The sequence below is a fragment of the Thunnus maccoyii genome, chromosome 14 (genome assembly GCF_910596095.1).
Source record: "Thunnus maccoyii chromosome 14, fThuMac1.1, whole genome shotgun sequence".
NCBI classification, from domain to species: domain Eukaryota; kingdom Metazoa; phylum Chordata; class Actinopteri; order Scombriformes; family Scombridae; genus Thunnus; species Thunnus maccoyii.
The window spans coordinates 18,558,030-18,573,263 of NC_056546.1; the positions used below are offsets into that span (position 1 = coordinate 18,558,030).

General features: G+C 40.8%; 1 protein-coding gene across 8 annotated transcripts in view; it reads right to left on the bottom strand.

The window, feature by feature from the left end:
• The window catches only part of khdrbs2 (KH domain containing, RNA binding, signal transduction associated 2), a 75,726-nt gene that overhangs the window by 29,720 nt on the left and 30,772 nt on the right, over positions 1 to 15,234 (bottom strand). For all 8 annotated transcript variants that reach the window (XM_042432690.1, XM_042432691.1, XM_042432685.1 and 5 more), the window contains exons 3-4: positions 7,928 to 8,044; positions 2,386 to 2,532 (exon numbers count right to left, since the gene is read on the bottom strand). In XM_042432690.1, the coding sequence (XP_042288624.1) occupies positions 2,386 to 2,532; positions 7,928 to 8,044 (264 nt within the window). The remainder of the gene's footprint in view (positions 1 to 2,385; positions 2,533 to 7,927; positions 8,045 to 15,234) is intronic.

Here is a 15,234-nt window from a genome sequence, read left to right on the forward strand (position 1 = left end):
GCACACCAGCTGGCTGGATACAGCCATGTTTGTAGCAAGATCATACATTCAGTCCATCTTTCCTCCTGAGCCAACTTTCCCTCAGTAAATTTCACCTTTTTCATGCTGAGCTGAAAACAAACTGATGTGTTGTGTTTTCCAACCGAAGAAAAAAAAAAAACAGAATTAAGTTAAGAGACAGACTTAACAATAACAAGTGGTTGCTGATTATTAACATCAAACCGATGCCCACTTCAGCACTTCACATGAAGTGACACTCTAACAACACACTAGCAATAGCTCTTAATGCATAGTGCAGCATTATAAAAAACCCCAAAAGGTTAACAGCAGGACGCACTTGCCACTCTGCACCAGAGGCAGGAAACATCCGTCACCATAGATACTGACAGATGCCTGTTGTGTTACATTATGTGCTGTTTATCTGAAAATCCATAGCATTGCTTGAAACAGAAAGCGTGCACTAGAAAATATATAGTTTCTATTTCTCTGCTCTTTACTTTGATGTTTTTACTGATGTGTGGATGTTGTACAAGCCGAATTAAGGGTCAAGGTGACATTTTCCCTTTCTTAACCTAACAAAATGTTCTGTGATTTTGCCCAAACCCACCATGGGAAGACAAATTCGAAAGGAAATGTAAGTTCTGATTAGGCTTCAAGATATAACTCAAATTATTATGATGTTTTGTTCACATAAATATGGCAAACCCTGCATCCTCATCTTCACTGATTATTTTTAGCCTCTGTGTCACTCATTAAAATCTCACTGAATTGGTTCCTCCCTGTTTACCCTGCATCGTTAGTTCTGCTGGCAGATTTTCATAAAACATTCAAACAACCTAAACTATCTGTGCTTATTGAATGTGTGCACCTATTTAAAAAGAAATTTATTACAGGCAATCTTGTGTGTACACTATTAAAAAACCAGGCTTCATTTCTTTACATATATTTGGTAACACTTTATAATACAGCCCATGATTTACAGTGTCATTTTGTTGTATAAATAAAGTATAAAATACGTTTTGATTTCTGAGGCACAAGTATTTTATTTGTACTTGATTCATACATTGAATTTACACTGTAAATTCTGGGCTGTATTATAAAGTGTTACCTCGCAATACCTCGTCTTTTCACAAGGTACCGCAACAAAGCGAGAGCTGAGACTCTGTCGGCTTTATATTTACAGTCTTGGAAAGAATCTGTATGGAAATAAAGCATCAAACTCAGTGCAGTTTATACTGTGAACCCAAAAATACATAAAAGCCCCCGCTGATGTGAGAGGAGCAAGAGAAGCCCGCTGACCCTTTTATTATCAGAACAGGCTGGTGTGGATCGCACAGCGCAAAGTACAGCCAGGCACAAATGTGACACTGAAGCAAATGAGAATTTCTGTACTCAGTGTAGATGAAAAAGGATATTACACAACTTGTTTTAACATACAAACACGTTAATAGACTCATATGTGAACTAGATATAGCAGGTACCGGCTCATTATGAGGCCTCATTGTTCATACAGATTACTCCAACAAATACCAACTCAAGTGGTCACAAGTTGATGTAAAGAGGAGCAGGAAGGCATTGAGGGATGGAAACCAGAATGAGGCAAACTCTGATGGTGTCATCACTGTCGGCACCAGTCGTACCAGCTACTGATAACTAGGAAACAGACCGCAAACAAGCAAACAAAAGCATACAGCTCCACCAGGACTTCCCATGATACATAGATATAAGTTATTATATAGAGTATTTTAAATATTTTGACATTGTGACAGTTCTGTGTCTGTTTTGAGACAGAAAAAAATAATAACTCTGTATTTCTTTTCTTTTTTTTTTCTATTTTGGCTGATGCTCTTTAGTAATCATTTGTATTTGGAAGGATATGAACTGCTCGGTACAGCTGCGGTATCATCATCCTCCTGGCTCAGTGAGCAGACATGCTCGTAAGAACATCGGCCTCGGTGTAGGAAAAAGCATGAACTACATAAAGCAGACTCATGCAGCACGACTCCTCCATTAAGCTTATCACATTTGCAAAGCTTGATTAATATTTACAGCTTATACTCAGCAAGAGTACACAACATGCACATTAATTATTGCTAATTTGCAGAGTTCTGCAGGCTATACAGTGCTAGAGACTTGCAAGTTGTTCCATACTGCACTTTAATTGCTGAATACATTATTTTTTATTCGTAAGGGCATGTAGTGTGGGGCAGTGAGTGTAATGCAGAGGAAAACTTCACGCTTATATCTTACTTTTATGTAAATAACCTGTAAGCTCAGAAACAGATTGTTTTGTGTTCATTAGCCTGGTAGAGAAATGATCAAGTCAGCTGTGGTGACTGACAACTTCTATAAGGAATAAAGATTAGGTTGAAAAAATAAACTTACCGGAACTAGGAATTTTTTAATCTCCTCTAAGGCGTGACTCATGCGGGAATAGGCCTCTCCAGGTGGGGCAAAGACTTCAATTAAAACATGAAGATCATTACTCAGATGGGCATATTTGGCCTCGCCACTTTTCCTCAATTCTTCTTCCTGTTAAAAAAAAAGAGAGCAGGTTCAGGGATTCAGACTTAGATTAAACTTGTTTGTACAAATGCATCATAAAGGTATAAACTAAACGGATTGACAAAGCACAAGAGGTAAAATGTGCTAATATTGAGTGAAAAGAAGATGGATAAAACATACTTTTGTAATTTAATTGCATGTATACCTGATTATTTTATTGATCAGAGATGTTTTTGGAAAGATTTGGGTTTTAGAAGTAGCAGTCCCTTCCCAAAATGCTCCACCTGTCAAAGGTTCCCACTGAAGACACTTAAATGAAGCTACTTCTGCTCAAACATGGTTAAGAGAATGAAAAGTCTTTGAAAAGTTGGAGCTGTGACACACAAACTCCAACTTTTCCCTCTTCTCATCATAAGCATCTCTTGGACATGCAGGCTACAATCTACAGTCACATTTATGATTTTGTTTCAAGGTGAAGAGACACTTGAGCAATCACTACATTCATCAGCAGGAAGACACTTGTATCATGTAAAAAAAACATTTCTGAATCATATGTGGCCTTTTCCTCTCTTGTGCAAGGAATAACTTAACTTCTAGAGAATAATTACTTCTCATCTAACAACCACACAAAAAAGTAAAGCGGAGTAGAGTTAATAGTGGAGCTTGTAGAGTCATAGATTCTGGCACCAGGGATGCTCTTAGTGAATGTTTTTCCGATAGCATCTTGTGATTTGTTGATGTTGGGGAAAATGCTCTGTGGGCCCAGCTCCAAAAGAGCTCCAGGAAACGTTTAAATGGATTGAGATCCTGTGACCCAGACATGGAATATAGTTCAAGTCGTCTTGATGGTCTGTAAATGATTGGGTGACTGCTTGTGTCAAATGGATGTGAGGAAAAAATCAAGGAGAAAAAGACAGACAGGCTGCACAGACAGGGGACACCTAAGGAAATTGACATCATAAACATCTGTTCAGACAGGCTCTGAGTCACCAACGGGCAAGAAAAAAATCAAGCAAACAGTAAGAGACGGCAAAAGCTGAAAACACACAGGGAGGCAGGAAAAGAGGAAATGTAACAGTAACAAAACAGAAGCTCAGGCAACCTGACAAGATAAAGTGAAAGTGTCAACCATATGTACAAAAAAAGATTAATGAGGGAACGAGGTGCAGCTGGAGTGGCAGGAGACTGATTTGCGAGACTGTCCTCTCAAGAGAAATGACAGCATCAGTCGTTAAAGCAAATTCCTAAAAATGACACGTTTACGTTCAAGTGACAAAGCCCTCTATCTGATGTAGTAATTATCACTCTTTGCCGTCTGGAGCAAAGGAGGAAGTAGTGTGATGTTGTTATAAAGCCACATAGTCTGCAGAGGGAGGAGATGGTGATAAGAAGATGAAGAATAGGTGTGCAGGGCAGGGAGACTCACTGAGGACGCCTGGTGGGCAGGTGCGTGCGTGCGTGTTTTTCATCTACAGAGTGAGAGGGGGTGAGGGAGAGGGACATGATGCAGACATGACCATGACGATACAAAATATATTAAAGCAGCGGGTGCGGTGAAATCTCTTTGTCAAATTAAAAATTTCCATAATTGTCACCACAAACGGTGCTAAACAAGTGCTTTCAGTAAGTATAGGAAATGTCCAGTTATAATATATCTATGAAGTTGATAAAGAAGCATTCATTATTACTTTTGGGCCACTTGGAGTGAGCAGGAACAGTTGTAAACACAACAATTACATATTATTAACTTAACAAAGATTTGCCTGCACATCCAGCACCTGGGGAGCAAAATAAACACGAATTTTTAGTCATGTCTCTGTCCTCCTGATGAATGTAATTCAAATATTCACTCTCTTTTTAGATTTGTTTTTGTCTCCACTGACTTCTGAGGGATGTATCTGGCTCTTTAGCTGCTAACTACCCCACTATGATCACCAACTAATTATCACTAAGTTTGTCTGTCTGCTGTTTGGTGATAGCAGGTAGCATACAGTGGATTTATCAGAGCTATCTCACTGAAAACAGCTGCCTGCTGCATTTGGAAATGAGGTGGATGAGAGAGCTGAGAATGAACCACCAAGTTAAGTTGCAGACCAGAAACCCCAAACAATGAGCTGAGGGGTGAACTGCAGAATCTATGAGTGACCCCTTTCAGATTGCATATAGTATTGCACAACTGATCCATTGTTAATGTCAAAATATTGACTAGTGCATCTTTAACAATAAAGTATAAAACGAGAGGGCTCCACAAGACAAATAAAAAAACACAAGCAAAAAAAAAGCGTCTGTAAGAAGGTGCTGAAGTAAACAGAAGATATCAGTCCAGGGTCCTTAATGCAAACTGCTCCAAACTCTGATGAGGAGAAAAACCCAATCACCTTTTAGTCTTAAGCCAGGCCCAGAGGGCCCCTGCCTGAGGCTGCATTAAGGCCTTAAAGGCTTAAAAGATCTGTAATATAGCTTGGGGCTAGTCCTAACGGTGTTTTAAAAGGAATCTGCTAAATCATAAAATCAATTTGACACTGAACAAATAATCAGAAAAGATGCTAGACCAAGAGTGGAGGCATTTTGTCTGCTTGTACCAGTTAAAAATACAACACAATCTAGGGATGATTCTCTTATGCCCCAAAACAGAGATAGTTCAGGAGTTTCTTCACCCTTCATTCATCCAACACTGCAACAGGTGGCTCTTAAGAGCTTCATTCAAGGACACCTTGATGGTGGCTATTAAGAGAGAAGAGTGCCACTCACACACACTTTACTCACTCATGCAGCCAAGATTCAAACTTTCGTCCTTGCATCACAGGCCTGTTCCCTGCCCTCTGTGAGAAGTCAGCTCTAATTAAAAGATCCCTCCTAAAATTTCAGCTGGCTTCACATTTTCTGTCAGCGAGCCAAGGTCATTAAAGATGAGATCAAAAACGTGCATGTAGGCAGATCCTGTCTCTGAGTTGGTTGTAACATCCGACACTTTGTCTGTGAAATGTTCCTACAGAGCAGCTGGACACTTTGAGAGGCTGGTTTACAAAAGGAGGAGCATACACAGAGCTATACACGAGATACCGTGACTGCAGTACGGCTGTGTCATTATCAATCAGTGTATGTTGCTCTACTATAAGGAATTTGGGATGTCAGTGATTAAATTCTCTCTAACCATGCTGTGAGTCAGAGAGGTGAAGTGTGGCCTCTCTGTGACTCAGCACAGTGTTAACCAGGCTAATCTGAGGGCACATAGTGTATTATTGGCCATATGGTCTAATATGAGTGGGTGGGCTGCTCTGCTGAGAATTTCAAACCTGAGATATTACCTTTGTGCCGAGCTGATGCACCCTACCTGGGGAACTGGATGAGATGGCTGAAATGTGTGACGACAAAGTGCTTCAGCGTGTAATGGGACTTTGGTTATGTCTGCACCACACTGCCTTATGCTTAGGTGCCTCAATTGGCAGTCAGTCTTTCAGACGTGACCTTTAGGCTGATCACAGAGTCCTTCAGAGTATTGCAGACTGTACACAAAATCAATATCACAAACACAAAACACCAAGCTAAATCTGCATAGCCTAACCCTAACCTTTTGGTAAGAGACAGTGTATTATTTTTTTCCTCCATGAATCTGCCTCAGACTGAAAATCCAGGTAAAACAAACAAACAATATTGAAACTTATGCATTGGATGCATATTTGTGAACAAATTACGTTTTGCTCATGCCTGTTATTAACATTTTAGCGCCTCTTTACTTAATTCAACACTCTGACAACAAGTTAATGCAGCACATGAGTAAACAGAATGGACTTGGTGGCAGGAAGCCAACATTTTAAATGAACTATTGCACCGGCCAAGGCACATCCAAAAATGGGACAGCAATGAAACGTCTCAGTGCCTTCAGTCTTTGTCAGAGTGAAGACTTTGCCTCGCAATCAGGCATGACTGGAATTCCCTATGAAAGGTATTAGTTTCTAATTATAAAGCCATGAAATTACTGAGGAGTTTTGAGTTTTATTTAGTTAACTTGTCTGAAAGCTTAGTCCTCCTCCACAATACTACTGATTAAAATTGCACCTTGTTACAGGCACATACAGTAATTAACAGGATTGGATGTTGGGTAGGATTTCACCACTACAGTATTTTAAGTATGAATGTTCACTTATAAATATAAATAAACTAAATAACTGCTGCTTCCTGCTGTTGAAACTAACATGGACAAGAAGTCTTTAAACTTTTGAACTTTGAACATTTCCATTTGAACATTTTCTTTTTTTTCCCATTTCCATGTGAACTAGGCAACTCCATCTGCTGAGGAAGATAATATGATATAGTCGAAAGGTCCAGAATAGCTCAGAAATTATCTTTGAATTTCAAGGTCCTCCTGATGTTGTTCATTAAGTAAAACAATGTTTGTTATTTTTGAAAAAAAATGATCAATTTTGTTTTTGTTTCCATTTACTAATGAAGATAATGTGATGGTTGAAAGCCCCAGAACATCTACTAAATGTGGTGAGATTGCTTTTCAATCAATCAATCAATCAAATTTTTGTGCAGAATCACCATGCAGCATTGTCTCAATATACTTTACAGTTAAAAAGAATACATAGGACAAAACATACAGCAACCAATTTACAGTAATAAAAATTAAGAATGAAACAACCACAGTAAAAACATCGATGTTAAATGGATGTTAAAAGGTGATGGGCCTGGCTATGTTAAGGGAGGCTGTAATGAAGTGAATAAAGGTAGGTTTACAGTCTTGATTTAAAAGTTTCAACTGAATGTGCTTCTTTAACATGATTTGTTGTTAACTTTTTGTTTTCAGCTAAATCAACTGATATGTACAGATAACTAGAGCCAACCTAATATGTTTAAAGCAGTTTTAACAGTTTTCACATCATTTTACCTTCACCTTGTTCTTGATGTATTAAAATTCAGTGCAAGTTTCATTAGAGAGGTGGTAAGACTGCAAGTCTTTTGTCATGTCTTGATGTCTGAATCGCAGGCTTCAGTAATAATAGCGATGTAACTCTACAGCAGCACACAGAGCTGTTATGAGCATGAATAGCAGATCCAGTAGGCTGTCTGTGTTCACGCTCGGATAAGTTTGGCTCCGGGGGACCACAAGTCAGCAGGATAAATGACTTTGGCAAAGAGATTCATTACTTTGCATCCATAATTGACTATTACAGAATACGCTATTAAACAACACACAGAAAAACATTCCCATTTTCTCCTACATATGTTTGTCAACTGCAAAACGATTAATTTGACACTTGGTGTTATTCATCTCAGTTACTGTTCAGATGCTGTTTGGTTAGAATATTCTTCTGTGCTTTGTTTGAATTTTAAGCACTTTGTTTCTGTAAATATTTCCATTTGATCAATATCTTAGACCGGCCAAACAGCCATATTTCAACACAAATTGATTTCTTACCTTGCCTTTATCCCTCATGGACCCTTTGCCGAGGATGGACATCTTCACTCCTGTTTCCTCTTGTAATCGTTTCATGGAATTTCCCCGCGGTCCCAGCAGCTTTCCAACAAAATTAAACTGTGACACAGCAGTTTAAAAAAAAGAAATTAGACACCTTATCAATGCTTGTAACATATATTACAAGATGACAAATACTGAAAAAGCTATTAGTTTCATGATCTATATATGAGAACAAATATTTCTGTGCTTTGAGGTAAAAGGAATTTGATCCATTTGGGGAAAAGGTTAACCATAAACGATGTTTGCCAGCCATTAGTCATCTGTTATCAATATAATCTCACATTCCATTCACCATTTATCATATGAGAAAAAACTGTAATATAACCTGTAATAAATCAATATAGTTGTGCTTTGTGTGTAGAATATTAAAGGTGAATGGGACTCTCATCTGTGGCCCAGTATAAAGTATGCAGATATCCTTTGCTTCAACTGTTCCCTCGCTAGTCATGTATCTTATTGGCGTTTATGGTCATCCGTGTCATGCAGGGGTAAAAAAAAAAAAAAAAAAAAGGTGAGGGTTGGGGGGGAATATAAAGTCAGAAATAATGAGGTTTCTTCCCAGTGGGAAATTAAGTAATACTATCCAGATGACAAACTATCAGATTCAAGCCTCAGGGCTCTGACTATCATTTCCCTCTTGCTGTGCACCAGCCAGTGTTCATGTTGAGAAAAGTAGCTCAGGGTTGTTGCAGGCACAACACTGCTGAGATTAGTGGTGATTAATCCGAGAGCTGAAACTCACATCACAACTGTAGTCAAGTGGGTAATTTTGGGAGAAAATATGAGCAGAGGATCAATTAGAAAATTAGAAAAAAGGACAATTAATCTTTTCATTCTTTAAACAACCCCATGAAAGGCTCATTATAATTTACACACTAGTTTTTTAAAAAATTGTAACAAATGATTCGACCTTCAAATGTTTGCTGTTGGATGAGATGATAAGAGACCACCTCCAGAGCTGAACAGGTGGTCAGCCGCCCACCACAACATACTCTGGCCAACCCTAAAATGATATTAACCTTTTCGCAAAGCAGCTTCTCCTACTGTGGCTGAGCTACTAATAACTTCACTGCCAGCTGTGTGACTGCTGCAACTCAACTCCGACAAATGCACACTCAGCTTATTTCATGAACATCATTATTATCATGAGTGAACGCTACATTTCAGGTTAGGAAGGCGCCAGGGGGCGCATAGATGAAATCATCTTTAAAAAAAAACAAAAAAAACATCCCTACTGTCCTTGCCTGTCCTCTGCTCTGAATGATTAAGGCACCTTTGTGGATGCCTTTCTTCACAGGGGTTGCTTTGACAGGACTATCCTATAGCTGGCAGGGAGCTTGAGAGCAGATGGTAGTTGCAGCTACGTCGAGAACACGCTCTCTGGGCGGTGGAAGAAGAGTGGCCTGTTTTCATTAAGCTAATGAATGTCTGGAGCCACTATGCTGCTCCATGGCGAGCAATTTAGGCTTTAGAAAGGGGCATGGTTTGGTGTTAAATGAGGTTTGAAATGATGCAATGTGCCCCCTGTTGTCTCAACATTGATAGCTATGCAGATATTAGAGGGAAGGGTGTTGTGAATGCAACAATTATGCACAAAGACATTTTAGACATTAAACAAAAATTCAGTGACAAAATGGGCATGTTGATATACTTATTTGTATTTCACAAACATGACCGACAAATATTTAATTTGGAGCTCTTGTGCAAGATGAACTAACATATGAATTTCCATGTTAATTCAGAAAAGTCACACAGGAGGTGCAGTTTGGGTCGCACTAATGTGAATCTGCAAATCATTTTCTACAAGAACCTCAGTGACTGAGGCCTGGTCTCACCCTTACTTTTGAGCAAAATAATTTCTAAAAATCTTCTGACAAGATCTGTCACATGGTACAGTTAAGTCCTATGTAGATATATGTCATCCAAATGTAGATTCTTTATAAACAGAATGGTTTCATAAAACAGTCTCCCCAACTTTTTAATCTTGTGGTGACAGGCAGCAGTGACACTGAGTGTTACAGGTGAACTATTTAAAGATTTTGGCACAACTCTTGTAAACTTATGTAAAAAAGAAAAAGTAATATTTTCAAAGTTCTGTCCTCACTGCTTGTGGAATCTGATATTAGCTGCAACTGAGACTTATTTGGGTCTCGCTGCACAGTAGCTGGCACAAAGATATGTAATCTCAGGCATAAAAATGTGTTTTCTACAATGGGAAAACCTAAACACGACTAAGACAAAACATGTACAACTTGTTGGGAACAACAGTGACTGATGGGCACTGTTGAGATCCTCCTGAGCCCAAATTTTTTGCTATTTTTTTTTTTTATAAATGATACAGTGTAATATAATGTTCCTGAGCTTAATACTGTAAATGGACAGTAGTTCTTTTCAGAGGCATGACAGTGGAAAATTTATGGAGGAAAAGATTTTTGCACCTGTAATGCAACACAACATCCCTGGACATGAAGTTGTTTTTTTTAATTGGAATAAAATAACCACTGTCCTGTATAAAATGACACGATTTCTGTTAATCTCATACCATGTCACTGGTGTCCCCTACAAGGCCTATAAACACACAATAACATCCCAGCTCAGTGTCAGAGTAGATGGAGAGTCAGGCAGCACACAGGAAGATACACAAATATACAGTATTTTGCCATGAATTCATAATAATGTTTGTTTGAGAAGTATTTTACACTTTCATGACCTTGATTTTTTAATGCAGCCATAAAAAACAGCCCAGTTAAAATGTGATAGTCATTAAAGCAAGGCTTTAAAGCAAGCTCAGGATGATTTTATGTACAGAAACAGCATTTTTCTAGGCTTTAGTATGAGGCCAGTTCCATGTAAAGTATAAAAATATTGAAATTTAACAACTCACAAGGTGCTGTCTCACTGCCGATCTAATAACAAAAAAAAACTTTTCAGCTTTTAGGTTGGAAAATTGTGCATGGTGGGCGCCCTTTAATGCAGTGCACCGGAGCCAGTTAAGATTTGCAGATGTCCTGAGGCATTTACTGCCAGGTTAGCGAGCTGTGCTATTGGGGAAATCCAGGTTGTGTCAGATAGGAGGATTAAAGCCTTAGGTAGAGGTTATGCTTTAATGACAGCCAGGGATGAACGGGCTGTGAGCGTGTCAGAGGAGTGTGTCCTATCAGCCCCACAGACATTAAAGAAAGCAGATGAGTGGTTGTTTGGTGTGTGTATGTGTGTGTGTGTGTGTGTGTGTGTGTGTGTGTAACAGACAGAGGGGATTTACTGTTCACCTGGTGAGCTTTTCAGAGAGGGATCCAAATTATCTGAATGTCTGAAGAGAGGTTGTCTGTCAATGTTAATGCCTAATAGTATCAATCATCAAGTTATGAATTCACTGTACAACTGTTTTCGTAGTAGAGGAACAAGGGCATAAGTTTGGTTTTAACTTTGGTAGGGACATTTTTTTTATGTGCACTTGCTCTCTATCTTTCTTTTCTCTTTCATATGCACACATGCGCACACACATAAAGAGCCTGATTAGAAAATTTTTACTTTATTGAATATGTATTTGCGGCATTGCCTGAAACCAGACCTGTATCGTGAATTTTTCACACATTTTATTTTATTGATATAAACCTGAGACCAAAATTAATATTTAAAATTGACATTTCATAGACCGTCAAAATAAAAGTTACAAAAGTAAATGTATAAAAGCCTGTAGGTAATGTGTTACTCTGTTTAAACCAACTATCTGCTGCAAGGTTTTCAACCTCACCTGAGATTCTGTAGCTCCGTCCTTCTTTCAGTTTGTTGACTGATATCTTTGAATCATCTCCTAAACTTCTATTTGTATTATTTTTCATTCAACTCCTGAACTTATGGCTAGTTCATGTCACACAGGCTTTGCCCTCTACTGGACTCTGTGGGTAATACTCTCCTCCAATCACATGCATGCAATCGCTCACTGAAATTTGCATGTATGTAGCCAGCCAACTAGGACGTGCCTACCGATTACATGTGTCTCACACAGTAAATAAGGCAGCGTCACTACCGCTTTCATCCTTCTCACTTCAGCGACAACGATCTGCTCACTGATCTTACCTGTCCATGGAAGGAGTCGCTGCTACAAGCTCATTCCTGCCTGTCATGCCCCGGCCTCATTGCCGCCGCTGGTGCCGGGCATCTCTTCTGCTTTGAGTGCCTTGGACAGGACCACGCAGAGAGTGGCATGATGCCTGCCACTACCCTAGGTTTACTGCAGAGGACTTCCTATGACTCAACGCTGGCAATGGTGGGACCATTTTTGGTTGTGTGACGTCTCACTCCACTGCAATGAGAGTGACCCGGAGCTTGAGATAGATCCCTGCATCAATGAGTCTCCTGCTTCATCCGGTGCCCTGCCGCTGCAGCCGCTGCTGCCAGACGCCAAGGCTGTCTCAGTACCTTTGCTAACGGATGATGAAGACAACATCTCGTCTGTGTCTACAAAATCGCTGACCTTCGGGAATCCACCTCTGACTTCAGTTCGCCATGATTCCCCAAAGGTTATGGCCATGGCTGTGGAACATGTAGGGCTCTCTTTGCCATCTATATCCCGCCCGGACATTTGACAGTGTGTCGAAGTGTCCTGGAAAGAGCCGCTGAAAATGAAGTCACCAGTGGGGGGACTGGTTTCCTTCCTGAGAGTGCAGAGCCACACGGGGACAGGCTGTCCTGGTGTGCCCCCCTTGGAAGAGGTCCTTGCAACCCTCGTGATTCCTCACTCAGCTGAGTGGGCAGTGAGCAGGATGCTGCAGCCTCTGCTGATGCAGGATAGGGACATGCTGGAATATTTTGAGGCTGGCCACGCAGCTGGCCGCAGCAGCAAACAACATGGGAGTGTAAACCGCTAGACGTCCCCTGCACAGTGGAACAGGCCAACTTTCTGGACTGAGCCATCAGCCAGATGAATAACCCGATTCTGAGTGCTGTTACTGCTGCAGGGCGTGTGATGTTGATTGCCACAGTGGGCTCACATCACGTGTGGCTGGAACTTGCCCTACAGAGGAAGGACAGAGAGGACCTCCTGGGAGCTCCCATAGCTCCAGACGGGCTTCTCGGGTCCATTTTCTCTGTCACTCAGTGCTTTAAGAGGCGTTTAAAAGGCGTTATCATTCAAGACAGCTTTGCTGCTTCCACTGACTTCAGCTAAGATAGTGAGCGAGCTGTGTGTCCTGTTGGTTCAACCCAATTGTTTGCTGCTTCGTGGTGACCACAGTGGTGCTACTCTTGGACCGAACCCCTACTTTGTTGCTAAGAACATAAGGAGTTCTTTTAGGTCAGGAATTATTCAGCTAGAGGCATTATGTCCTCCACCCCATGGGGACATCAGGGAGGAAAAATTGCATCTATTGTGCCCATTGCATGCATTGGCATGTTATGTTGCCCCCTTTTGGTGCACTGAACCACTGTTCATGACAAGAAGTGCCTAGCTGGTTGGCTTTGTGAGAGCATCTCCCAAGCCTACTGGCAGGTGGGTAAGGACCCTCCTGCAGTGGACCGAGCATATTCCACACGTGGTGTAGCAGCATCAACGACCTTACTCAGTGGGGTGAGTGTTGAGAATATATGCATGGCAGCACCCTGGTCTATGCCTTGTCCATTCATAAGGTTCTATCTCTTGGACATGACGGGCTCCTTTTCAAGGTCTGTGCTCACAGGGGCAACTCAGGACATGTGAAAAGGGTGGTGTGAGTGCCAGCTGTGGAACACCTAATGACCCCTGGGCAATATACGCCTGCATTCTCCTGTGATCCAAGAGGACTCGGGGAATGAGGTGTGCAGGGTGTCTTTTGTATGGTTTTTGACCCCTGCGAGGTTAGGCCATGGTTACACACAGTGTCATGTTCATGCTATCTGGGCTGGCTTGGGCCCCCTACAGCTCTACTGAAGCAGCTGGGATTATAAAGTAGTAGGAGGGCTGCGGTGACTAACCCATGGCTGGTTGGGCTAAGTGAGGCAGTCTGATGACCTGTTGTGGCAGGGCAAACATTCATCGAGCTACTTTTCCCATAGAGTCTGGCAGAGGGCAAAGCCTGTGTGAGATAGAATGAAGGTTACGATATTGTAAACCTAGCTCTATAAGCACAGGTGGAACCCTCTAACTATGGACCCTGCTGCTCCTATGCTGTCTGCTGAAGTGATTTCAGGATAGGAGCTGCAGCGAGACACCGCCTTTTATACAGTGTGGGACACATGTAATCAGTAGGTGCGTCCTCAATGGCCGACCACGTACATGCAAATTTCAGTGGGCAATTGCGTGTGTGTGATTGGAAGAGAATATTACCCATAGAGTCCAGTAGAGGACTCCGCCTGTGCTTATAGAACTAGGGTTACAATATCGTAACCTTCGATCTTTCACTATGACATCAGAGCTCAGCTGGGAGGCTGCAGCTCACCTGTCTGTGTGTCTCTGTGCTGCTCAGGCTGCTGCTGACAGGATTTTCATAAGAAAATGATGTCTGACTGTCACAAACAGATCAGTTGGACAAGCTGTGACTAATTTAATTTTATAAATAGTTTTCATGACATACATAATAACTCTGCTCCTGATCAACTCTTTCAAAAGGGATGGATGGTATTAATTAGTTAATATCTCCCACTAATTTAAAATAAGATTAATGTTTGGATTAAATACAGAACAATTTTATTAGCCAAGCGCAGCTGTCATTGACACTTTGGTCCCTCTTTAAAAAGGACCTGAAATCACTTTGAGAGGCATTTTCACCCACAGTAATTGACTTGTTTAATTTAATGACATGTCTGTGCAACGATCACAAATGAGCTCACACTTAACACCTGAAATTTAAATATGATATCAACTGACTGATATTAGTTTTGTCCAGTGAAGTCATTTTCAATTCTGTGAGGTTTGAAAATGTAAATACTAACTATTTTAGATTCTATACCTCACTGACTCCACTACTGCTGCTGCTGCCGGGCTAGTCGACAATGTGTAACTCAGTTTGAAGTTGATGGTTGCCAGGTAATCAAGTCAAATATCCCGTCTTTCACTTGGGGGTGATCTCCAAACAATTCTTCTCTGAGTAGAATCACTTGCTCCAGCCTGCTGCCGCATGCATGCATTTTATCTAGTCTGTTTCTACACTGCATTCAGACTCAGAGAAAATAAACAGGTACGTTGATGCTGAAAACCTGTGTAGGCCTACTTTTTTTCCACACAGAAAATTGATCAGGAACCAACAAGGGAATTGAAAAAGAATTGGGCC